This window comes from Lissotriton helveticus, chromosome 3_1, assembly GCF_964261635.1.
Source record: "Lissotriton helveticus chromosome 3_1, aLisHel1.1, whole genome shotgun sequence".
Lineage (NCBI taxonomy): Eukaryota > Metazoa > Chordata > Amphibia > Caudata > Salamandridae > Lissotriton > Lissotriton helveticus.
This window is the reverse complement of record NC_136061.1, coordinates 344,093,415-344,118,213: the sequence shown is the minus strand read 5'-3', so window position 1 is coordinate 344,118,213 and position 24,799 is coordinate 344,093,415. Positions and strand designations below refer to the sequence as shown.

At 43.5% G+C, this 24,799-nt stretch overlaps 1 protein-coding gene across 2 annotated transcripts in view; it reads left to right on the top strand.

Moving 5' to 3' along the window:
- The window catches only part of SPECC1 (sperm antigen with calponin homology and coiled-coil domains 1), a 1,365,024-nt gene that overhangs the window by 952,497 nt on the left and 387,728 nt on the right, over positions 1-24,799 (top strand). For both annotated transcript variants that reach the window (XM_078679993.1, XM_078679994.1), the window contains one exon: positions 3,417-3,519. In XM_078679993.1, coding sequence (XP_078536119.1) covers positions 3,417-3,519 — 103 coding nt within the window. The remainder of the gene's footprint in view (positions 1-3,416; positions 3,520-24,799) is intronic.

Here is a 24,799-nt window from a genome sequence, read left to right as displayed (position 1 = left end):
CTCCACCTGACAAGAGACAAACCCCAGTTGCAATGTAATTTTAAACAAGCACTGAAAATGCAATAGGTCTTGCCTTTGATTAAGTTACAGCCATTTGCTTTGCTCATGATATTGTATAGCAAAACAAATGGCTTTAACTTAAGAAAAGGCGAGACCTGTTGCATTTTTAATGCTTGTTTAATGGGCTACAGACAAGCAAGATGAAAATATCATTACTGGTATGTGCACTTTATAGTTGAATGATGTTTAGATACTAGTTGGTTTTGCACACGCACACACACTTTATTATGTTTATGAGGTACTGTAGGTATTAAATATGAATTAATGTTATATGTCCTTGAGGTCGGGGCCACAGTTCTTCTTTATTATGCCATGGTATCAGTTGAGCTAATCCAGGTTGATTGAATACATCACTGTTGGCTTGGTGTACTTTATTGTTGAAGTATCTTTTCATTCTGCTATTATAGAGTGTTGGAGTCATTTTGACACTATTCTTTATTTGCATTAAGCACTTTATTATATCCATAAGGAATTTGCTTAATGAATATTATTCAACTTTATATGCACTTTATAAACTTTGTATATGCACTTTATTATATCTGAAAGAAATAGCAAAAAAAGAAAAAAAACAGAATAGGTAGTTAAAATTGGTATAACATTTTCTATTGAAGCTTAAATAGCATAATATGTCCACACGTGATATTACTACTAAACTAATGTTTCAGGTGAATGCATTGTTTTTATTATTTACGGCTACTTAGTGCACTAATAAATTCTTCAAAGAAGTGTATTTGAACATGTATCATTTGCATTAATGTGGGATTATGCTAGTTGCATATTTGGCAGATGACACCCTCTGTGTTTTTTACTTCTGGTAGCATGATTACCCACTTTTCAAACCTATATCAACCTATGAAAATGATTCATTCCCTTTTGTGGTATCCCTCTAAAACCTGACTTCACCAGCATTCTTGATTCAAGAGGTTAACAGGTGTGTGTTGAATCTTCAATAAAGTATGGCTAAGTGCCATTAAGACGACAAAAAATAAATATAGACAGAAATGTCAAAGTATGTACACCATAAAACAGAGTTCTAATAATTTTTGATAACATGTTTTAATATGCCTTTTTCAAGACATTCAGTCCACAAATACCCGTGGCTACAGATAGTTTTGGTGTATTTATATCCATATACTAAATGAAAATAGACAACCGCACCACCCTCGTTTACCAGCTTAGAGGTCATCCACCAGTCTGGCTAGTCTCTTCATGCAGGGCTATGGACTTTCCCCGGCCACCGCCATGTCAACCATATCTTAAGACAATTAGCAGGGCACCCGCAACTCTATGCACACTCTCCTCGGCAAGTGTACATTGATCTATTCCCCTTCGCCATTCCTCAAGAGTGGGTGTCAGTACTTCTCAATTTCCTTTTTTTGGGGGGGGCGGGGGGTGGGGGGAGGTTTATATAGCGTGACCCAAATGTATCAGAGCGCTTTCCATGAGCACCGATAGTTACAGATGGACACATTTACGGCATGAGGAGATTAAGTGATTTGCCCAGAATCACAGGCTGTTGAGCGTCCCTGCAGAGACCCGAACCTGATTCCCCAGCTTCGAGGTCGACCACTCTAGCCGTTCGAAAAGCAAGTCCCCCAAGTGTCCGAGAGCCTGCGCGACCACCCCACCCGTCCCTTATCCCCACCAATGTCAAATAATCAATAATTAACCAGTTCATTGGGCTTCGCTTTATCATGTAACTAGCAGCCCGTCCCGACGTTGTCCGGGTAGGCTTTGTGAGGTGAAAGGTACTCACCAGCATCGCACACCCCGGACACGGGCACTCCAGCATCATTCTTGCACCCCTGGGCATGTTGATGTCGGGTGTCGGTTCCGCGCTCCTGGCCGCTCTCACCTCTTGGCAGGTCCCATGTAGCCTGTATGCCCTAACGCCATCAGCCACACGCCTCTGTTTGGTGTCGGTTCCGGTTCCGCGCTCCTGGCCGCTCCTCCCCGCGCTCCTGCCCACACGGCATTGCCCCTCTCGCAAGTCGCGTTCATATCACTGTATGAATACGCCCATGCCCCAACGGACTACTTTTCCCCCTAACGTTCTTCCCCCCCCCTAATGTATATGGTGTGGTGCTGTATAGCCTATGTCCATCTGCTGAAACTACCCTTTCCAATGGTGTATTGGGTGTTTTGATTGGTGCTGTTGTCCGGGCTTGAAAAAGTATGTGTGTAAGGTGTTTTTCGATGTCAGCTTTTATTTGGTGTGCGTTTCCTGTTTTTATATGTCCTTGTGTGTGCATTGTTGTTTTTATCAAGTCCTTGTTTTGTTTGTGGGTTGATAGGTGCAATGAATGAGGAGCTGTAAGTTTATCCCCTTTGTTGTGTGTGCGTGTTCGATTGCCTGTTAGAGCGCCTCTGCGTTGTCCGTCTGTCTTCGTCTTTTTGTCCCTACTCTGCGTGCCTTGTAGTACGCCTCAGTCTTGTCTGTAAGTTTATCCCCTTTGTTGTGTGTGCGTGTTCGAGTGCCTGTTAGAGCGCATCTGTGTTGTCAGTCTGTCTTCGTGTTTTAGTCCCTACTCTGCGTCTCTTGTTTTTGGGGTGTGATGGAGCCGTTCGGATTAGAAAAGTAATGGTATTTGAAAACAGTGAAAAGTTGACGTCCGTGCGGACCCTCAATGTTTCCGTAATCCACCTATATTATTGACATGCCAAACCCGCCCCATTGTTCACGTCCACATTGATCATTGGTATTACGTGGCTCCAATCCTGCAAAAGGTTTGTTGTTATGCGTTTCCTGTTGTTAGCTGCGCCCCTTTTTCTCGTAATGTTATTGGGCGTACATTTAGTGTTTCCCAGTGCCATACTAATAACGTTGTGCATCATTCCGGTAAGTAATGTTTTTTACGGTGTGCATCATTCCGTTAAGTAATGTTTTTTTTTGTACGCCGATATGTGTAAAGTTGCGTAGAAAGCGGCGGCGCTTCAGTGGCATACTAATAACGTTGAGCATCATTTCGGTAACTTATGTTGTTTTTTAGACGTCAATATGTGTAAAGTTGCGCTTCATTTGTAGGTCGCGGCCATTTACGCAGGATACGCCTCCATTGATGACGCCCACACTGACGGTCCGTGGCAATGCAGTTTACAATGACGCCCACGACACGTCCACTGTAGTTCACAACGCCCACAAGGGACTACTTTACCCCTCTATGTTCTTTTCCCCTTCTAATGTATATGGTGTCCCGATATATAGCCTATGTCCATCTGCTGAACCTACCCTTTACAATGGTGTATTGTGTGTTCTGATTGGTGCTGTAGTTCTTGAGTTTACCCGCCTCGAAGCTTTAAAGTTCTCTCTTTATAATAGTAGTATAAATAAAGTCGTGCTTTTTTCTTTGGGGCAGTGTGGAGAGAAAAGACCCCCTGGCGGCTCTGGCTCGAGAGTATGGCGGCTCGAAGAGGAACGCTCTACTCAAATGGTGTCAGAAGAAAACAGAAGGCTACCCGGTAAGTGAAAGGCGCATACGTGAAAGAGGTGGCATAGCTCAATACTACTTTATTTTGGAGGCAGTTCAGTAATTATGTGCGCATGAAATGTTAAAAGTAAATTATTGATTTCTTGTTCTCTGTAAATTATTCTGCAGACGTGTTGGTTGTACAGTTTGTGGGTTTATTTGTAGACATTGGCATTTTGGTGCATGTAGTGTGGATATAATAAAGCAAGAGTTTACAGACACCTAAACATGTGCTATTTTGGGTTTTTGCTTCATAGGAAATAGCAGCTTAATTTTTAGCTATAAAGCCACAATTCAAAATTAATTAAAACTGGGGTTATTGGTGTAAATTCTGAGCTTCTTCGATGCAAGTAATGCTCTGTCATGAGCATGATGCCCCTGTATATGGAAAAAACAGTGAGCTCAATGTAAAGAACAGGTTTATGAGTACTGAAGTGGTACTCATGGAGCACTACTCATGTACATATGTACCAGCTAGACTGGTTCTGTCTTTCACCTGAAGAGTTGTCCGCTGATAAGCATTATCCTACATTTTAGGTGTAAATGTAAAGAGTAGCAATGGGTGGAAGAAAAATAGGGCTATCTACTGCAAAGTTGGAGGAGCAAAGGAAAATAATGAAAGGGCACAGAGAGGGACTTGAAGATAGAAAAACACACCTTCAAAAGGGCATCAGTTGCAATTCAGCAAAGATTCTCAACACCTCACCACCCCCCAGCCCTCATTAAGTCCAGTAGCAGTGCAGTTCAAACAGGCTGAAATTTACTATAAAAAAAGAGAGAAGGACTACGGATATTGAGACAGTGCGTCCTCCGACCAAAGCGTATTGAAACAAAAACTGCCAATAAATGCCTTTTGATAGAAAAGGTATAAAAACCTTTGAAAGCTGGAAACGACAAGGGAATCATATAAAATCATGAGCCTTGCAGGTCCTCACACCTTCAAGTAAGCACCGCTATTACTAAGCACCGCTATTACTAAGCTAAAATCTTCTCCCAGAGTGGTTGAATCACAAACTGAGATTTACATTTAGGTATCAATTTGATTTTGTGGAATTTTCCACCTCTAGATTTAACCTTGTGAATTGGGTCCATGTGCCTGGGTGAACTGCATTTTTCCTCCTTTGGGTGCTAATGTTAGGTCCGTGTTTGACCCAGACTCACTGTCATAACGAAAATTGAGGGGGTCTCCCTGCATGGTACGAAGAGGGGCCTCCTCCAGGCTCAATCTGGATCTCTCGACCAGAGTGCAGTGCCGAGGGGGCCCCCTGGAGCTTGGGCCCCCATGCACCGCAGGGGCTGCGGGGGGCTGTGTTACGCCCAGTGATCTATGTGGGGGGGGGGGGGAAATAGGGGCACTGTGGGCAGAGAATCAGAGGGCGGGAATAACCTTAGGATTGGATCAGAGGGCGGAGTCAGATGTGTGGCCAGAAAGAGCACAACATCAAAAAATGCTGTATTTTTTGGGCATTTCACTCACCAATTACAGCTTATTACATTATTTAACTCAACCAATGGATATACATGTTTATTTAAGAATTATTATGAGTTATTGACATTAAAATGCATTCACAAAGTAGGATTCGCTTCAAATCACAAAACGTACCTAATATGCTTAAAAGTACATTCACTAGCTGTTTGTCTCTGAGCTGTTCAGTTTCTGTCATTAGCACTTCTCCTCCCTTTTTCCACAAGAGCAGTTCAAACATGAATTGAAAAATATCCTAGTTTGCAAATGTTTTCCACCTAATTATGGTTCTGCCATATTAGCCACATAATACATAATTGGCTGCATAATCTGACGATTTTGACAAGATTGTGTTGCTGTAAAGTGGCACCTTTCTCACTGCTGCATTTGCATATTACACTGGAACTAATGAGGCAAAATCTTTGCAGAGACTAATTAGCAAGTGTAAAATGTCAAAATAATAAAGTATCAGAAAATGTACAGCATTACGCTACAGTCTTTTTTTTGCTGCATAATTTAGTCAACACTGGGACATAATTTTGTTCTCCATAGCTGCAGAATTCCAGTGGCCCCAAAGCAAGCAGCACATGTTAAACATGCTTGTGCATGAAGCAGAGAGACTGTGAAGTTTGCGAACTTAAGTTGGTGTGCGTGCAAATTCTGCATTGCCGATCCCTGGTGAGTTGCACTGCTACTGCTGAAACAAGGCCAATGGAGGTACTAATGGATGAGGAGGAATGGCCTCAAGGGTCCTGTGACCTCAGTGACAGAGTCACTGTTACTCTAGGTTGTGCTGCTTCGTAGGCCCGCCCGCAAGACTGTAGGTGAAGGGATTGTGGTGGACAGACCTTCATGGTTAACTCACACTTGACACCGCTAGGGTACACCTGCTGGTGCTAACACACCAGGGATTCTAAGGTCTAGCGGGGCCTTCTAAGGTCTAGGATGGGAATGAAATCCCTCAGGAGAGTGGACTGATCAGTCATGAAGGCTGAACCTGTGTCCTTAGTTCAAATTCAGTAGCTCTGGCCATTGTGCCACATCCTCTCCCCCGCCATTCTGCCCCACTGAGAGAAACTTGCACTGCCTTCAGTTACAACTCCAACCAATTGTGCCCCACTATAAACACCTGGATGTGACTCAGTTCAAATTATGCACTAGACAAGAGTAATATGCTGCCTGGAAAAAAAAGTTATAATATCCTGGAAAAAGAAAACACTCATAGGAAATGCAAGATTAAGTAATGCATGTGAAATATAAGCAGGAACAACATGGTTACCGTTACACTTTTACATTCATTATTCAGAAATCAATGAGTATTTGTGCCTGAAATGTTAAGGACATGACTACAGTGCCCAGAAGGGATGCGTTTCAATGTCCATTGCTTATATCTTTACAAAATATAAGCAGTCTGGTTTAAAAAGACTACATCTCTTAACACATTTTATAAACTACTATAAGGATCACAGCTGATAAGGATGATATTAAACGTTGTCCACTCCACGTATCAGTACCTCCAGGAAGGGTGCACTTCCCCCCCAGGGGAAAACAATGCTGTTCAAAGAAAGATGAGAAAACTAGCGCTACACTGGCAAACTCTGTACAGTGGCGCTAATGTGTTTGGGTGTGAATAAAAACCAATCTGGCTACTTTGTGACCACTCTGTCTTGCTTTATTTATTTTTCATGTTTTGAACCTTTTTTATCTCCGTCCCGAGGCTGTACTTTGGAATAGTAAAATGTCAGAAAATGCGAAAATTCCAGTAAAAGTTTTTCTTTCTCTTTTGGATCCATTTTGCTGGGAAATGAATGAAGGAAAGGAGAGGAAAGAGAGGGTAAGAGCCGTTTTTTGAAGTCACGATTTTCATTCAGCAAGTGAGGAGAAGCGAGACAGAAAGAGAAGGAATAAGAGGAAGAAAGGGAGAGGGGTCAGCTGACAGCGGCAGAGCAGGAGAAGTGGACATTGTCCTTGTTCTCTGGGCAAGAAGAAAGAGACTTTCTTCTCTGCCCACGGACCCCTCCACGAACGGCTGAGCCATATCTATAGGCCCTGGCTATTTCTGCTATCCTCGGACGCATTTTTTAAATGAAAAAGTAGCGGTACGGATTTTATTAAATTAAAAAAGTAGGGGCACACAGTGCCTTGCCGATCCCTCTCACTTTGACCACTGGTTTGGCCATGGTAAGAAGTGGGCCAATTCATCCCCAACTAGCTAATTCCTATCTTACATTCCATAATAGTTGGAGGGTGGGATGTGTAGTATAGGGAAGGGCACAGTGTAAAGGTTTGCCAGCATAGTCAGATGAAGGTGGAAAACCTTAGCAAATGTGTGAATCTTTTGTTTGCCTTGACTTCCTATGATCAAAAAGGGCAGATAAAGCTGTCCTTTATTATTTTTTTTAAACCTTTGCAACCTTGCAAAGTTTTAAACAAAGGTACATTAGAAATCGGTAGACTTTGTACATTCTTGTTGTAGTTCTTCATACATGGGCAAATGGTTTTACGGGAGATCTCATGACATCCACAGTATTCAATAAAAATGGCTGTTGGGTACCTTTATTGTATCGTCTCTCTAGCACCAGTACCAGTTAGTGTATGAAGCGTACTTTATATGCAGGTGATACCCCTTAGAACTGTGATGAGGATGAGGGATAGGGATGGTAATGACTCTCTAACACTTTACATTCAACCCCTTCTGCTAGAATTGCTTTGGTGTCTGAAGTGAAGATGGAGAAAGGGACTGCTCCTCCTGAAATGTCTGGTGTACCTCAGCCTGCTATCATGCTCCAAAGCCTTTAGATTTGCTCGGACGCCTTGACAAACTCTGCAGGTCTTTCTATCCGTAACAGGGCTGATCTCATGAATCCCTAGTAACATCATAGACCGTAAGAGGGACCAATTAATTGCTTTAAGATATCCAGTAGGAAACCCCAGGTCTCTTATTCTGCATGTTTATCCTTCCTTAATAGTGAGTCCTGTAGGACACCCCTGATTTGTTGCTATGTTCTAACATCCCATGCTCCTCTGGCAAAGCAGTGAAAAGGGAGTCGCAACACGAAATAACCAACCTGTCCCCTGCCTTTTCCTTGTTCTGCTTCCCCCAGCTTTTTGATGGCCACTGTGTCACAAACTCACAGTCCCCCCCAGCTTTGATCCAATGCAGAAGCATGTGGCAGTGACTTTTGTAGGCGACAGCTGGCATGGCAGGATTTTCAAGGCCTGCAACAATCCAGTAACCCCCTTGCCCACAAAGAGCCCATCTGTTACTCTGTCGAGCTTTTAGTCAAACCTTGCCCGCAATGACAAAAGTACTGCTAGTTGCTTTATGCCACATCGGAACACTGCCTTGAATCTGTGTAGAGTGCATGGGGTGTTGGGAAGAGGGGCAACTATCCAAGAGCATGCAATACTGGTCTCCTTGTGTGCCACCATGGCGTTCGACATGATGGAATGGCCATATCTCTTTGCAGTACTCAAAAGATGGGATTTGGGCATAATTTTATAGGTTGGGTCCAGCTATTCTATTCGAAACCTATGGCTCAGTTGGTGGTGATACAAAAGGGGATGATGGACGGAGCGTTTGAACAAATCAAACACTCACCCCCAGTCAACTGATCTGGGTTTAATCTATCACCATTCTTTAGTTCACTCAGCCACCCCAGTTCAGACATGGCTATATGCAAATCAGTCTGACCCTGTGTCTCATGGGAACAGTCCAGCCCGAACTGCCAAGCCATATCTTCCCTGGACCGGAAACAAGCATCCTGGGACCGGTTTTGGATTCATAATCCTCATCAGCCAGACTATCTTGAATCCAGTGGCTAAGTGAACAAGGGACTCACGTCTGAGCATACCCTGCCACACTTAGGGCGAACAAAGCGATACAAAAGGGTGGTGAACAATAGGAAGTCGGCAGAATTTCAACTAAGCTGAGGGACATGCCAGGGGTGTCCCTTGTCTCCACTCCTGTTTGCTCTGGCCCTGGAGCCCCTAGCTGCGTAGATACGTAAAGACCCGGTCATTTGTGGTCTGCGCTGGTCCCCTGACTGGGAAGATAGGATTTCCCTATATGCAGACGACATTCAGTTATATCTGGCCTCCATGAAAGCTTCCTTGGTGTGCGCATTGGATATCCTGGCAGTGTTTGGCAGATACTCAAGATTCACGATAAATTGGACCAAGTCCATTATCTATGTCCTGAATGGGGAGCCACCCATCCTGCCGCGAAATTGCCCAATACAAACAGCAGTAGAGGGATTTAGGTACCTTGGTATTTTCATCTCGCTGAATCAGTGACTCCGTTTTACCCGGAATCTCCTGCTACCAATACAAAGAGTGAAACGCAACTTCGGGAGCTGGTAGTCTTTGCCACTCTCATTGCTGGGCAAACCTGCTCTCTTTAAAATGATGGGGCTACCCTCTTCCTGTATGCCCTTCAGAACTCACTGGATCCAGTTCCCAAATCATATTTCCAGGAAATTGAGAGCCTCCAGAGAGACTTATTGTGGGATGGGAAGCCCAGAATCGCTCTGAATAAACTCACCCTAAACTGGTACGACGGGGTATTAGCCTCCCGGATATCAAAAAATACTATTGGGTGACCCAGCTAACAGCATAAACCAGTGGGCCTACGGTCGTCTTAATGACCCGGGGCACGCCATGGACAGATGGCTTTTGCCGGGAGGGGACTACAGTAGAGCACTCTACTCCCAACCTCAGAAATACTCCTTAACAGGACAAACCAACCACTCGGTACAGATATTGCATGTTGTGAACAAGCATTTGGGCTGGAACAGCAGGCTCACACTGGCAGCCCCCTTATGGAATTCCGAAAAACTGGGGAACTTGTGGAGAACGCAAGAAGTGGGATCTTATCAAGATCTCACAGATCAAGGATTTTTGGGTCAAAGATGAGATTATATTGTTTGCCTCCCTCCAACAGCAATGTAGTTTGGCAGATATGGAACGCTTTAGATATCTCCAGATCCGCAATGCCCTCCGGACCCACCTCCCCAAGAGAATTTCCGTCCCGGACACCTCTCCCTCAGAGGATAGAGTATTAGACGGCCACCTGCCTGAAAAGACCATCTTTCTGATTTATAAAAAAACAAATCAATAACATAGAAGACCCACTCCAGACCCTTAAAGAGAAATGGATAAGAGATGGATTTGAGCTTGACGATGAGGATTGGCAGGAGGCGGTTTCCTCCCTGAGGGAGGTGGCGGTTCAGGCTAGACTGCGCTTAGTACAGCTCAAAATTCTCCACAGAATTTACATAACGGGACCATGTCTAGTCCGTACGGGTAGAGCAGAAAGTGGGGAGTGTAGACGTAAATGTGGGAAAGACGACACCTTTATACATATCATATGGGAGTGTGAACAAATACAAACTTACTGGCGCGCTATACATCGCATCCTTAGTGAGGTACTTACACTTGAATTGCATCCGGAGGCGCTCAGGTGCCTTCTAAATGTATGGGAACATACGGACCTCACTTCTTACACAAACCTCTGGGCAACACTGGCTGTAATGATAGCGAAGAACATATCGCACAACACTGGGGGGCCCTTCAAACACCTGGAGTAGAATCATGGAAGGAAGATCTAGACTGGTGCATGTTCAGGGAAAATTCAGTCTACAAAGCCAGAGGGTGTCTGGGGAAATGGAACCGGGTTTGGGGGCCTTGGAACTCCTACCGAGACGATATATGTACCCCGCCGGCACACACGAGTGAAGACGAAGACCTCTCGCCTCCCTAATTGGTCCACACTGTGTCCTATGGTTTGAAACTATGTAATCTGGAAACTATAATACTCAAAATGTACTATGTCTCTTTAGCACGCTATGTATGGTATGTTATGTCGACGATACTTTAATAAAAAGAATGATAAAATAAAATGTACTGCTAGTTATACCATTATTAGAAACATTTTAACAAGTACTGAATTATACTTCCACAAAAAAGTTGTTGAGAAGGATGAAGTTGCGCATCAGACTTTAGTAAACTGTCCAGCTAGCCTCTCTTCCCTCCTCCCACCATATAATCCCATTTGGCTGATCAGGGAGTACATCACAACATGCCTCTTTGATCACTGCAGGGCTCTTTGATACTGTTCTCATGCTGCTGTTCTCTGGTGATCACACAGAAACACAGAGGACCACTTTGCTCTTGCCATTGATTAAAGGTCTATCAAAAGGACATCTCCATTAAACCTTTCCCAGTACATGAGGGTGTTTTGACGCAATAGAACAAGATATCCATTTGCTTTGTAAGTGACTATAGTGCACATCCAGCTATGTGTCTACTACATTAGTCACCAAACGCGCTGTTGACTGTATTATGCAGAGTGAATCCAATAGTACGCTTGATATATACTTGTCAAAGGCAATGTAAATGGGCTGCGTGATATTTTACATTTTGGCCCTGGTTACATCCTGTAGTTTAAGTTCCCATCTCTGTGCACATGGAATACCAAGTTGTGTGATAACTATCACACCCCGCAATTATCCCCAGAAGCATTTTGGTAGGTCAATCTTGCCCACGTTTAGGTGGTAAAGGCTCGGATGTGAAATGTGGAATTTGATGTTTTAAGACCGATTCTGCATGGTTTGCCTTTTTTATAGCTGAAAACTTGGACTAGGAGCAATTTACCGTAGCTGATAGGAGCCTTACACCAAGGTAACAATGTCTGCTGAGTTCTGTAGATTCCTCACCCACATCCGGCCCACCTGCAATTGGGGCCTTACTGCTAACCCGGTTGCATTATTGTGCAGTATGTTTCCTTTTCTTTTATTTAGTATTGCAATTTACTTGGAGTTCCATCAACAGTGTATATGTGATTTGACTTCCCAACTGATAGTTGGCAAAATGGTCAGAATCTAATACTAGGAATGTAACCCCAAGGCCCCATGTGACCATGTAATAGTGCGCACTCGATTCTGACTAATGCACCTGTGATATTTCTTACTTGCTGCTAAAGCAGTCTTGGACTTTGAATGTTGTATATTAGAATATACGATTGGTGGTAAGTTAGTAGCTACCTGTGAGTCTGTGCACTTGTAATATTACTTATTCCGTGCATAGTTCAGGATGAGTTTTTAATATTACTTTACTTGTCTGTGGTATGGTTTTGTCATTGCCTATTTGGGGCTAGGTTAATTGTGTTTGGATATATTTGATAATAATCTGATGTCGGTTTATTTTTACTTGTCAAGTGTCCCTCTGCACGAGGTAGCAAGTGGACGCATGCTTGTTGTACAGTGTCGTTTTTTGCCATGGAAACAAGTTAGGGCAGGAGTTGGTGGAGAGGTGTGGCTCACTGGTTAGAGGCGGCAGACCTGTAGCAGAGAACGGCCCGGGACCAGGGTTAAATTCCCGACGCGGCAGGGTCTTGGACCAGGGTCAACGGACTCGATAATTCTCGCCTCAGTGCCTACTCTAACCAGGGAACACACTCGGTAACTCTGGGCATTAAGCTTGCCTCATCTCTACAACGGCCCCCCACAGACGCTGGGGATGCCTGGTTTCACCCTGGAGATACCCAGAAAGGGACCATCTCACAGGGAAAACCAGGACTGGTTCCCCAGCGGTCTACAGCGCCAGGACACTCGGGTAGAGTAACAGTGCGCTTTACAAGTATCCCACATTTACATTTTACATTTACATTTGGTGTGTGCACTGTGTTTGTTCATGCACCATGGTGTGGCAACTAGCATGTGGAAATTTCAGGGCACGATGAGGTATGCTAACATTTGTACTGTGTGTCAGTTATTGTGGGTGGTGCGTTGGGTTAACAGTGGTTGTCTTATGAGTTGGCACCCACTGGTGTTCTTGGTCTCCATTGATAATGTATTAGGTGTACAAAAAGGGGTGGTAATGGACGGAGCATCTGAACCAATCAAACACTCACGCTTCCGAGGACCGGTTTCTGGCATTTCAGCCGTCTTTAGCCCGGCTTGCTTGAATCCAGTGGCAAAGTGAGCAAGGGACTCACGTCTGAGCATACCCTGCCAACTTATGGCGAACAAAGTGGTACAAAAGGGGGGGGTGATGGACGGAGCATCTGAATCAATCAAACACTCAGTCAACATATGGCAGTTCGGGCTGGACTGATCCAATGAGGCACAGGGTCAGACTGATTTGCATATGGCCATGTCTGAACTGGGGTGGCAGAGTGGGCTAAAGAACGGTGATGGATTAAACCCAGATCTGTTGACTGGGTGTGAGTGTTTGATTGATTCAGATGCTCCGTCCATCACCACCCCCTTTTGTTCCACTTTGTTCGCCATAAGTTGGCAGGGTATGCTGAGACGTGAGTCCCTTGCTCACTTTGCCACTGGATTCAAGCAAGCCGGGCGGAAGACAGCTGAAATGCCAGAAACCAGTCCTCGGAAGCTTGTTTCCGGTCCAGGGAAGGCATGGCTTGGCAGTTCGGGCTGGACTGTTCCCATGAGGCACAGGGTCAGACTGATTTGCATATGGCCATGTCTGAACTGGGGTGGCAGAGTGGGCTAAAGAACGGTGATGGATTAAACCCAGATCTCTTGACTGGGTGTGAGTGTTTGATTGATTCAGATGCTCCGTCCATCACCACCCCCTTTTGTACCGCAATGTATTAGGTGTGGCATACACCACTTGGGGTAGTGGGGGATTGTAAACAACAGTAGGGGAAGTAAAGTAGGGGGATGTTTTTTGAGGACTCGTCCTCTACAAGCTACACTACAAAAAAAAGATAGTCACTCAGACCTACATGAACCCTGCTCTTGTCTTCTTACACTCCTGATGTTTCTAGAGGAGGAAAAAGAAATGTATTTGAGTAACACTCACCCACCAGGGTTGCCCCTAGGTGGCATGCTTCATCATAGGGTTCCTACGACCTACAGATACGTGGGAGCACTTATGGTTTTATAACCTAATGAGAGGAAATAGGAGTGGTTATTTTTGTGGGTTTTTTTTGTCAAAAGTGTTTTTTTTTTTAAGCAATGAGATTAAAAATACCTGGCTACTTGGAAAAGAAAGTTTCATTAGCTTCTCTAATCGGTATGGTTAAAAATGAGGGGAAAGAAGAAACACGCTGAGGTAATGTCCCTGGGTTTCACAGGTCAACTAGTTTCAAGCCCTCCCCCAAGGCTTTTCTGCAGGACCTAGGATAGCTAATTACTTATGCCACTCCTTATGTCTCAAAGTTCACTACAAAACGATATGATGACAAAAAAGTATATATTAATTAATACATACATATCTCAATACAGCACCTAGTTGGTCTGTTATTCCAAAACCTTCATTTATACATAAAGGAGAACAGAAAAACGAGAAAAGAGGCAAGGTTAATTAAAATGCACACATTTGTATAATGCCCCATTGTGGGGAAACGTGATATATTTTTCGCTAAACTAAGTGAGCAGATCTATTGATACCATAAAGTAATGAAGTGTAGGACAAACAATATACTCTCATATCCACTTCTTAAGGACAGTAAAATGAAAGGTAAAGGGATACATACATATAGAATTCCCAATTTAGGCGCCATGAGTCCGACCTTAGGAAAGAGAGATACCTGTAGTCACACTCTTGAATGTAGAGAAACACATAGTGTCAATGCGGAGAGTTTATAATGCAAAACTAACGTTTACTGACTTCCTTCATTTTACTTGGTGCGCCATCCCACAAGAGTTGGTCTGCGTCTTTCGGCTGATTCGCCTTACTGGGATTGATTGTTAAGGCAAGACTTAAAAGGTGATGAGGTTTAAAAGGAGGAAAAACCATGATTATTGAAGAGAAAGAAAAAGGAAATGAAAAAGGAATTAATTGTTTCGGTGCATGGCTGGTAACACCTGCTGGGAAATGAGCAAATAGTACTTAAAATATAAAAAAAAAAAAACATTGGATTAAAGGGGTCTGATTCAGCAAATGTATTATAAGAGAGACCAGTATGGACATGACGTATGGCACGTGTGATTAAGCTAATGCAAAATACTCATGTCAAGAGGTCTAAGGTAAATAATGTGAATTGACCCTGTGAAATATTTTTGATGAGACCTCCTACATGTGTCTTGAGCTTAAAGACCCAACACTGCTCTTTCTTGAAACAGCTGTGCCTCATGGCTCAATTGTTCAATGATCACCCATTTTAGGTCACTGGCAGTGTGTTTATGCTCAATGTAGTGGGCGGACATCTTTGTGGTTGCACGGCCGCATCGCAGTTTGATTCTGTGTTCACAGATTCTGGTTTTCACCTTACATGTGGTCATCCCTATGAAGTGGAGGTTACCGGGCATGTGATCATGTATATCACTGATTGGGAGTTGCAGTTGGTAAAATGTTGCAGCTACCATGTAGTGTTGTTGATTGTAAGTATTCTGGTTGGCTGGTCAAGTGGCAGACGTTGCAGTTACCACAAGTGTGGTGTCCTATTATCGGAGTGATAAAACTTTGATTGTGTCTTGTTTCATTGTTTGTGGTCGTGTATGTACCAACATGTCTCTTAGGATGTGGCCTCTTCTGTGCAAGAACATGAGTTTGGGAAAGTTGGCGGTCCCGCTATTCAGTATTCAGCAAATTTGGTGGCATGTTTGGCTTCTGAGCGACAGTTTAATAGCATACAGTTTGATGTGGGGCATGTTCTCAGTATGGGTTGATTAAGCTGGATGATAGTCAGTCAGTTGGGCAGGTGGTCTGGGGTGAGGGGTGATTGGAAGAAGAGATCCTGCTGGATCCAAGGATGACCAGAATCTTATGGTATCAAGGTTTGTGGGAGGATTGACAGACGTGTTGCTCATCATTTCCGGTTCTGGTTGACAGAAGTGATGCGTTTAGGTTGGGTGGGAGCATTGTTGTATGTGATGCTCAATATCTACGCTTCTAATTGAGACATTTGAGTGGTGGTGCATTTTGGTTTGAGGTGGTAGTGAGTATAGAGGATTGGGCACCATGGGGTAGAACATGAGACGTTGAGGTGTGGGTAAGTGACAGGATTAGAGTTCACTATAGTTGTAGTGTTAGGAAGTGAGTTAGAGCCGAACTTTGTCTTTTCGTAGTGAAGTGATTTCATCCAATAGGGCGATTGTGGAGATCATTTGAGAGGTGGGAGGATCTGTTAGGGAGATTTGTGGTCGGCGGAAGCTGGGGAAGGTGTTAAGGGAAGGTCTAGCCTGGAGTGGTTCGAGGGCTGTGGGGATTCAGGTGTGATAGTTTGAACTAAGTGCGTGTGGGAAGTTGGGGTGGAGGAAGGAGTAGGTAATACTTGGGGTGTGGTCGTAGCTTTGAGGGGTTTGAGGGTGAGGTAGGGTATGGGGGTTGTGTTGGAGGTGTTGGAGCGAGGGAATTGGGGGGATGGATCTTCAGGGAGGGTAGAGAATGAGGGAATATTTTCTATGGGAGGGGTAATGGAGGTGAGAGTGGATGACATAGAGGTGAGAGTGGATGACATAGGGGCACAGAGAGTGGGGAAATGGTGGTCGAAGATGGTGAGGTTCTGTTCCGAGGCCTGGATGAGGATGTTCCCATTTCTGTATACGGAAATGTGCAGTTCACTGCCAAATTGTTGGGATGGGGATATGGTGAGTTGGGATCCATAAGGGATGTTGGTTGAGTTGGTTACGTGGAGGTGCTGTAGTAAGCTGTAAGCCTCCATGTGTTGAACTGTAGTAAATCTCTGATATTAGTATTTCTGGGTGTTCTTTGAGGAGTTTGCGCTTCTTGTGTTTTGTGCCGTGTTTGGAGAGATTTTGTGGAAATTGTATGCGGTAGGAGTAAGGACCATGGCTATCCAAGATGGGGGTGTGTAAGCCGGGGCCATATCTTGCCATCACAGAGGAGTGTGAGGGCATAGTTGGGTCCATGAGCAGTGGGTTTAGGATAAAGAGGGGAGAGTTTGATAGGTAAAGTTAGTAGAAGAGCAATGGGAAAGATTAGATCTACAGGCTGATTTCTGCAGGTATGCTTTGATGGCTCTGGAAAGTTACATAAGGGAATCACCATTCATGTTATGGCCACTAGGTGGAGCTCCCAGTGCATGAACCTATTTTAGATTCCCCAAAAAGGTTGAGCTCTGGGCTGAACTGGGGGGTTACGATTCCTTGACTTGTCAACTTGGTAGAGCTACGATGTTATGTTAGGAGAATAGTCCTCCTTTAGTGTCTCTAAATGTTAAACTATTATGCATATTTGGTTATCCTGGCTATTGATGTTCAATTGTTGTTGCTAAATGATATGGACTTTTGGTTGCTTTTACCTTTGGGACACACTTGTTTTGCCAATGCTTTTTTGCCTGTGCTGTTTAGTATTGAAAAAAAAAAGCTGGGTCCCTTGCTCGCAGTGTCACTGGATTCAAGCTAGCCTGGCTGATGAGGGGCGAAACACCGAAACCAGTCCCAAAAAAAAGAAACTAAGTGTGCAAAAGTGCTTTTGATTGGTAAGGGAGGAGCAGGTGGGGGAAAGGGTTGGTAGAAACCAATGTAGAGCGGGTGGGTGGGTGGCACGAGGAAGAGAGCAACACGGGGGGTGGAAAGAGAAGCACACAAGGAAGACAGCACCACCCAGGACGGGGGAGAAGCACACGAGAGAGACTGCAAAACGGAGTGTGAGGGGATGCAGGGAAGAAGTACATGGGAAAGAGATTGAACAGCCACAAGTGAGTGAGAGAGAGCACAAGCACAGAACATGGGACGGGTATGTTTTTTTGGGGTGGGATTAAATAGGAAGAGAACTGGAAAACGCATGCACTCTAATGGATTCCTTAGGAAAAAAGAAAAAAGTAGTTCTCTAAAAGGGAGCGGTGGAAGGGCACAAGTAGGCCAGTCAGGAGAATGTTGAAGAGACTATGCTCCAGGGGACCGACAAACAAAAGATGGACAACGAAAGTCATCAAATAAGAAACAAACAAATAAGTGACAATAAAGCTAACTCGTGGTAAACAGTAGATAGGTGCAAGCTCCTGTAAGCTCTTAGTAAGCTTACAATAGGTCTTTGGCAAACAGACAACCTTCCTTGTCTGGCAGGCTCGACCTACAAATCGAGGTGTGTTATTTATTGTCACTGCTGTCGCATGTCTGGTGTGTTTGTGCTGTGATACTATCCTGTGTTTGAGTGTGAGGGTTCCGCCAGGTGTGAGGTGGAGGCTTGACAGCTGGAGATGACTTAGTAAGGGACAATACTGCTCCTGATGGGGTGTCTTTATTACATCTAACTTGATTCCTACATATTTCATAATTAAAACACATTTTAATATATAATTTACATTACAAATACTGGACTTAATATTTGGTAAGCATCATATCTTGTTGCTATAATATATTGTAGCTGTGCCGCGCTGATCTGTCGACATACACTACAGAGGTACTATAGAGCCCCAATGATGGGGGCTAAATAGGTATGAAACATACTGTAAAGAGCAGTAGAAAAAATATATTAGGCAAGGGAAACTGCACGTCACTGCCTGCTGTTTGCGTAAACCCCAGGCCTTACTGAAAGATACCCTGGCAACATTACCTGTATCGATTTTATTGATTCCTGAAGGATGAAATGCGGAGTTGACCCTGCTGTGGTTCGAGGCTGTGATACACAGGCTCCACATAAATATTTACAGAATGTGAGGTGCACACGTTATTTGCATAATATGTGAATGTATGCAGTATACATATACAGCAACCTGCACCTTGAGTCCCCTTTTATATCCACATTTCACATACAAGTAGTGGTTGCTCTGTAATGTCTTGATATTTTGATCAGGGCATAGCACAGACTCTGCTACCCTACAGATTTTGGGCAGTTCTCTTAATGTTTTAGATTGAAGTGAGTCATAGTTCCCAGTGCTTTTTGTTAGTTGCAGCTTTCAGCACTATCGACCATAATATCCTCCTAAAGAAAAGCCTTGCCATAGAAGAACCTGTGCTAAAATAGCTCACATCCTTTCTCTCTCACAGAAAAATTGAAATCTGCATGGGCCATCAAAGATACAGTCCCCTCTCTCTGACTCCCACCCCCTCCCCCCACCGACGGTATTCCTCAAGGTACCATTCTTGCCCCCATATTGTTCAACATTTATGTGGAACTCTTGGGTGACGTAAAAAAAGTGGCATACAATACAACAATTCTGCTAATTATACTCAGCCATCCCTTAAAGTAAATTCTATTGAGTACTTCTCATTTCTTATAAAATCACTTAAACAAATAAAAGACTGGAATGACAGCAAGATCGAATTTCTGCTGATCTTTCTCAGATGATCACTCCATGACCTAAAATCGACTTACTTCCCTTGTACCTCTGGGAATCAATCCAACAATTGTCAAAAAAGCAAAATCACTGGGATTTGCACTTAACAGTTGCCTACATCTAGACAAATACATCAAAAATCTAGTGAAAACCAACCAATGTCAATTCAAAATGATTAGAAAACTGAAAGCTTTTCATCCTAAGCTCTGATCTAAAACGTATTGTTCAAGCCATAATTCTTAAGAGTAAAGATTATAAGAATGCACTATTAATAGGTATACCTCAAAGTAGTCCTTCATGCAGCCGTCAGACTAGTAGCTGTTATAGGATATAGAACACTTCTTTACCAATCTTCAAAGAGCTAAAATGGTTCTCATTGGAGTCTAGATGCCAAATGAAATCAGACTTGCATGCATAAACTACAAATCAGTCGATCGAAGCATGATCCATTATCTGGCTTACAAGCTCAAGATCTGCAGAGGCAAACTTTATTTAGAGTTGTCCTCAAACTATGAAATTCCCTGACATTTTCCATGAGAAAAGCTCCTTTTGTTAAGGTTAAACTTTCCTAAGCTTTGCTAACTTACCAGAAGGGGGACACACAGAAAAGAAGCATACTTGTCTAACTTGCCTCTAGACTCCCTTTGCTGATCTGTGTTTATAAATTAGGTAAAAAGTTCTATCTGGCCATCAGAGTACACTCTCAAATATGGTTAGAAAATCCATCCTGATTGATGGTGCTGATAAAATTATCCACAACTCCCGCCCTGTTAGATGACTCTGCAAACTGTGATTTTTCGAGGGTGTAAGGCAGTGGGAAGAAGAGAACAATGGTATGTCAGGTAGGTAGCGTGTGTATCACTTTTCAATTTCTGTTAAAACCTCAAATTTCTGTGAGGGGCATGTAGGAAAGAGAAGTGAACATGAGAGTAATACAGAACAACGAAGGGTGAGGATTGAGGTGACAGCCACTCAGCCAGTGATTCAAGGACAGAGGATAATTTAGTACATACAAACTGAGAAAAATGTGAAATACCATTTCCCCTTAAAGAAGAGGGAGATACCTTTCAAATAAGAAAGAGGTGGCAAGTGTGCAAATAAACATGGTTGCCTGTGTTCTTTCTGTCCTTCATCGACCCGACATCCTCTTAAAAGATAATCTGCATAGCACTGCCTTATTCGATTTCCCTCTCTCAAAACGATACATTAGGCCCTCCTCTGCTCGTTTGAAGAAGGATCTGAGAATGACATAAGGATCGAGGAAGTTGCTAAATAATTAAAAGGGTCTAGAGGGAAAATCCTATCCTGGGTGCTGGAGCGCAGGTGAACCTCTTATCTCAGCTGGGTTCCGGCCTCCTGCCTTTTCCAGGTGCAATGCCCAGTTACTCCCACGGAAGATAAGACGATGATCCACGACTTCCCATTTGCCCCGCAATCTGGCAGCAAGTCTAATTTGTCACAGGATGAGAAAATCTAAGAAACGGCCATGTTTCAGAACACCATGACTCCAACATGTTTAAAGTCATATATGCAGAATGTTTTGCAGTACACAGTTGCAATTTAGTGCCCAGAACTAATTGAAGATCAGAACTTACCCAAGTTCATGCAGCTTTGGAAGGGGGAGAAGTCTGCTATGCACTACTGTTCACTGTGCTGAAGCAAACCATGCATGTTGAGAGCAGACCTTCCATTCACCTGAGTCGCTCCGGTGCCTTTGCACCCACAGTTACTCACATGGGTAACAGACGGAGCGGATTGCAAGGGTTCCACAAAAATGCATAATGCGTGAAATATCAAACTTTAGGCAGTTTCTGTGTGGAATCATCGACTCCATGCGTTCCCATTCAAAAGCAGAGTAGGCTCAGGTAAAGTGCCTGATCCAAGAAGGTTGTCTTTCCATTTGGAGTTATTGTAACTTCACAGTGCAGGATGTAGCAGAGTCTCTTAATTTGAGATCAGTTCCTGGTTAGGCATGTAAAAGGCAGCACTTGAAAAGGCAAGATGTATCACAACGCATTGTTTCCCTGATTCACCCCTTTGCTATTCATTTTTATGCCTGAATTTTCTCAGCAGATTGGATTCCTCTTTTGGAATTATCCTTTTTCATCTGTTGTCTTTCTAAGCATATTTTTCTATTGTTGTTATCTTTCCTCAAGTGGGTTGGGGCAACGTCCTGTGGATCTTTTTTCTCTGCGCCTGTATCCTTCTTAGCTCTCTATTCCTCTTCCTGTTGTCAGGGTGAGTTTGGTGTCTTGCTGATTAAACATGGCTTACGTCTTCAAACAAGAATTATGTTGATTTCCCTTTGTGGGTTTTTAATCCTAGCTGTTACCCTCTAAAGGAGACATCTGTCACTTTTTATAATATTCTGTGCATAGTAGCACTTTGTCTACTGAGAGGAGTCACCCTTTCATCCAGCAATCTCCAAGTGCATTCAACAGGCCCACTTCACAACAAGTCCATGACACCCAGACCTGTATTGTTTCCAAGAGCAACCTTTTACTCTGTTGTACTTGTTAGAGTAATGATGCTGGGTTAAAGGGAAGCTTTGGTAGCACTAGCGTTGGGCCTATCTGACTTGCTCTATTTGTTTGAGACTATACTAACATGCTGATCTGTCAGCATGGAAAAATCCAGCGATTGGGCGACTGCTTGTGAATGTAGGGAAAGAAGTCAGAAACTTCATTTTAACCACTGACTGCAAATGATGTGTGCACTTCGGAAACATAGTCTCATTTCATGAAAGGACACATTCACAAGGTGCTGTTCTGCATGCAGTAGGCTCTCTGCACACACACTGTTCACAATGTGCCTGTGCCCCAGGACATGCTATTTTATTTGATGGTTTTCGTACAGAGCAGCGATTGTCAATCTTTGGTCGTCTTGCATAAGTGTTCATGAACTGGTTTGTAGGGTGATGGCATTCCTGCTGCGGTGATGCATCGGGTCTTTGGGGGTGATGCAGATCTGCAAGGGCAGTCAGTGCACATGTGAAGGGTGGGAGTGAAGCAGCCATACTTATTATTAATTAAGTACAAAGGCAGGGTGTGGGACACTCTTCCCTGGCAGGGAAACTTACATTTCAAGAAGCCAATGCAACCCACAGCCAAACACCAGGAGATGGAAAAAATACCTGAAAACATTCCTTGTCAAGACAGGTACCCAAGAACTGGAACATATGCTGAATCCTACACTCCTGAAAAGCTGTAAAATTCCACCTCTTCAATTAGGGTTTGCTTCAGGATCAGTGTGGAAGCGCTCTGCTCCCCATTCCTCCAGGGATCACCAATGGCGCCAGTTGTTCGTTCTGCCTCGCTTTACGAACTTTTGTACACGGTGGTACGTTTGCTATGCCTCCACTGTTCACCGTGCTCCACATCTTCATTTGAGTTCATTACCTTCAATAAATAAAATACATGCACAGAATTATCTCCACCCTAAGAGGTGCCCCATTAGTCGAGGGTGGACCAGGGAGACGAGAAAAGAGAAGGTGGAGTCAAAACAATGTTTGCTTGGTTCACTCAAGGATTTGATTAGTCAACAAGATATGCTGTCAAACTGTGGATTACCTGTCCTATGCAAAATTCCACCTGCATAGAGGTTAATTGGGGGTTTCCGCGGGTAGCAGTTCCTACTCTTGGCGTTGCTACAACTGGACTCAGGGATCCTGAAGTCAGTGACAGGAACAGAAAGTAAACACGGTTCCTGAAGTTATGTTTTCTTGCTGAAATTGCCACTCCTTGGCCTTCTCCTACCCTCTCAACAGCAAATAGCAGGTTTTGGAGAGATTAAGGATGGGAAAGCTATCAAACCTGCGATGTCACCAGGGGCCAAAAGGCACTTCCACTACCCCAGGCATTTTGGTGAATCGGTGTGTCAGGAATATATGCAACAGGGTCTACACTGCATAAGCCACAAGTGGCATTACTACTTTAAACTAGCATTTTTCTGTCAAGCGACAAACATTACACAAAAATGTTCAATAATTTCTGAATTCACCGAGGCTAGAAAAATGGCCATTATTTTTTAAACATTTGCAAACTCGCTTTTTCCGCTGGAGCTTCCCTTCTGGGATGAAATCAGAATACAGGGACCTGCACAAGGCTTTTACTACACATGAAATTATTCCTAAACATTAATTTATTTTGAGACTTCATATTAAGTTAAACCAACCTGAAAATCTCGGTTTTGTAACCATTTTGCACACAAGACATCATCAGATTGGCCAACAAGGGTAAAGCAATTTCCCTCAAAACATTCTAAGCAATTAATGAACTAAATTCCTCGCCAAGTAGAAAGATCACAATAGTCAATAGACAATAGTCCTTGGACAGTCATTGATTCATTCACTAAATGGGACCTTGTTCACCAAGAGTGTTCACAGTTATTGGAGTTATGGTTGGCCAAATCTCACAGGCCTTAAGCTTCCAAACCAAGACAACAGAAGCCTCTCTCCCTGTGCAAATTCAGTGTCTGAACAGAAAATCCTGCTCCTAGACTTTAAAGAGATTCACAATTCTTTTGAATGATAGGTGGAAGGGAATACTTTGACTCAAGGAGCCCAGGAGCCAATTAAGCCCTCCAAGTTAACTAGTTAAATCTTAAAAGTTCAAGTCAATGCCTAGAAAATTCCAACTACCGCCCTATTGAATGTGATCATCATTTAAGGGCAAGTTATCTGCATTTGGTAATAACTTTTTTTTCAACCGTGATGTGTTAGTAAGCCTTTATTCATACCCTGACTGGATAGAATTATAATACTTTAACCACTCATAACATAACATACATATTTATTTTAAAAGAGTTAAAGAGAGTAGAAGGTAGAGATTAAAAATCTCTCATCTGCTGGTGTGGTGCTGGATGACACATGAGACCATTTTACTATGGGGGAACATGTTACTCACCAACCACATGACTTGTGCATTCAAGTAACCAAACAGGGTTCACTCTTTGATGGTTATTAATGTGTGATGTATTCTAGTGTCCGTTAAGTGACCTGTCAATGCTATACCAGTCTCATGTCAACCGGAACTGTACTGTGAGAAAAGGTAAAGCCATTTGGTAGGGCTGATTGTGAAGGAGATTTGGTTAGCATCTTTCATTTCCTGGAAGAAGTCCCAAATTATCCTATCCAAAAAAGCTAAATATCTGGAATTAACTCTGTGGAAATGAAATTCATTACTGCTACCTTAGCAGTCTTGTCAAGTGATTGGGAAGTGAGAAAAGGTAATACAGGAGAGGGTAAAGGAGGGAGCAGAAAAAGGTACAAGGGAGCAGGAGAAAGAAAGAGGTAGAACTCCAGCAAATGGAAGAGTTGACCTCAAAATGTGAGGATTCAGATCATAACAATTGTATTTTAAGGGTGTGTGGAAATTGATGGGTCCCCCATCGCGCTCCCCACTCAGTCCAAATCTATAAACAGCCTCTCCTCTAGTGTGTTCAAAGACCTTACCTCCACCCCCCAACCTCTAGCATCAGTCACTAGGTGTTCGCCTCTGCCCCCGCTATCCTACTTCACTCCTTGCCCTCCCACTCAGTAACTAACAATCACCTTACCCTCAGCTCACCGACCTTTCCCCGCATCATTCCCAG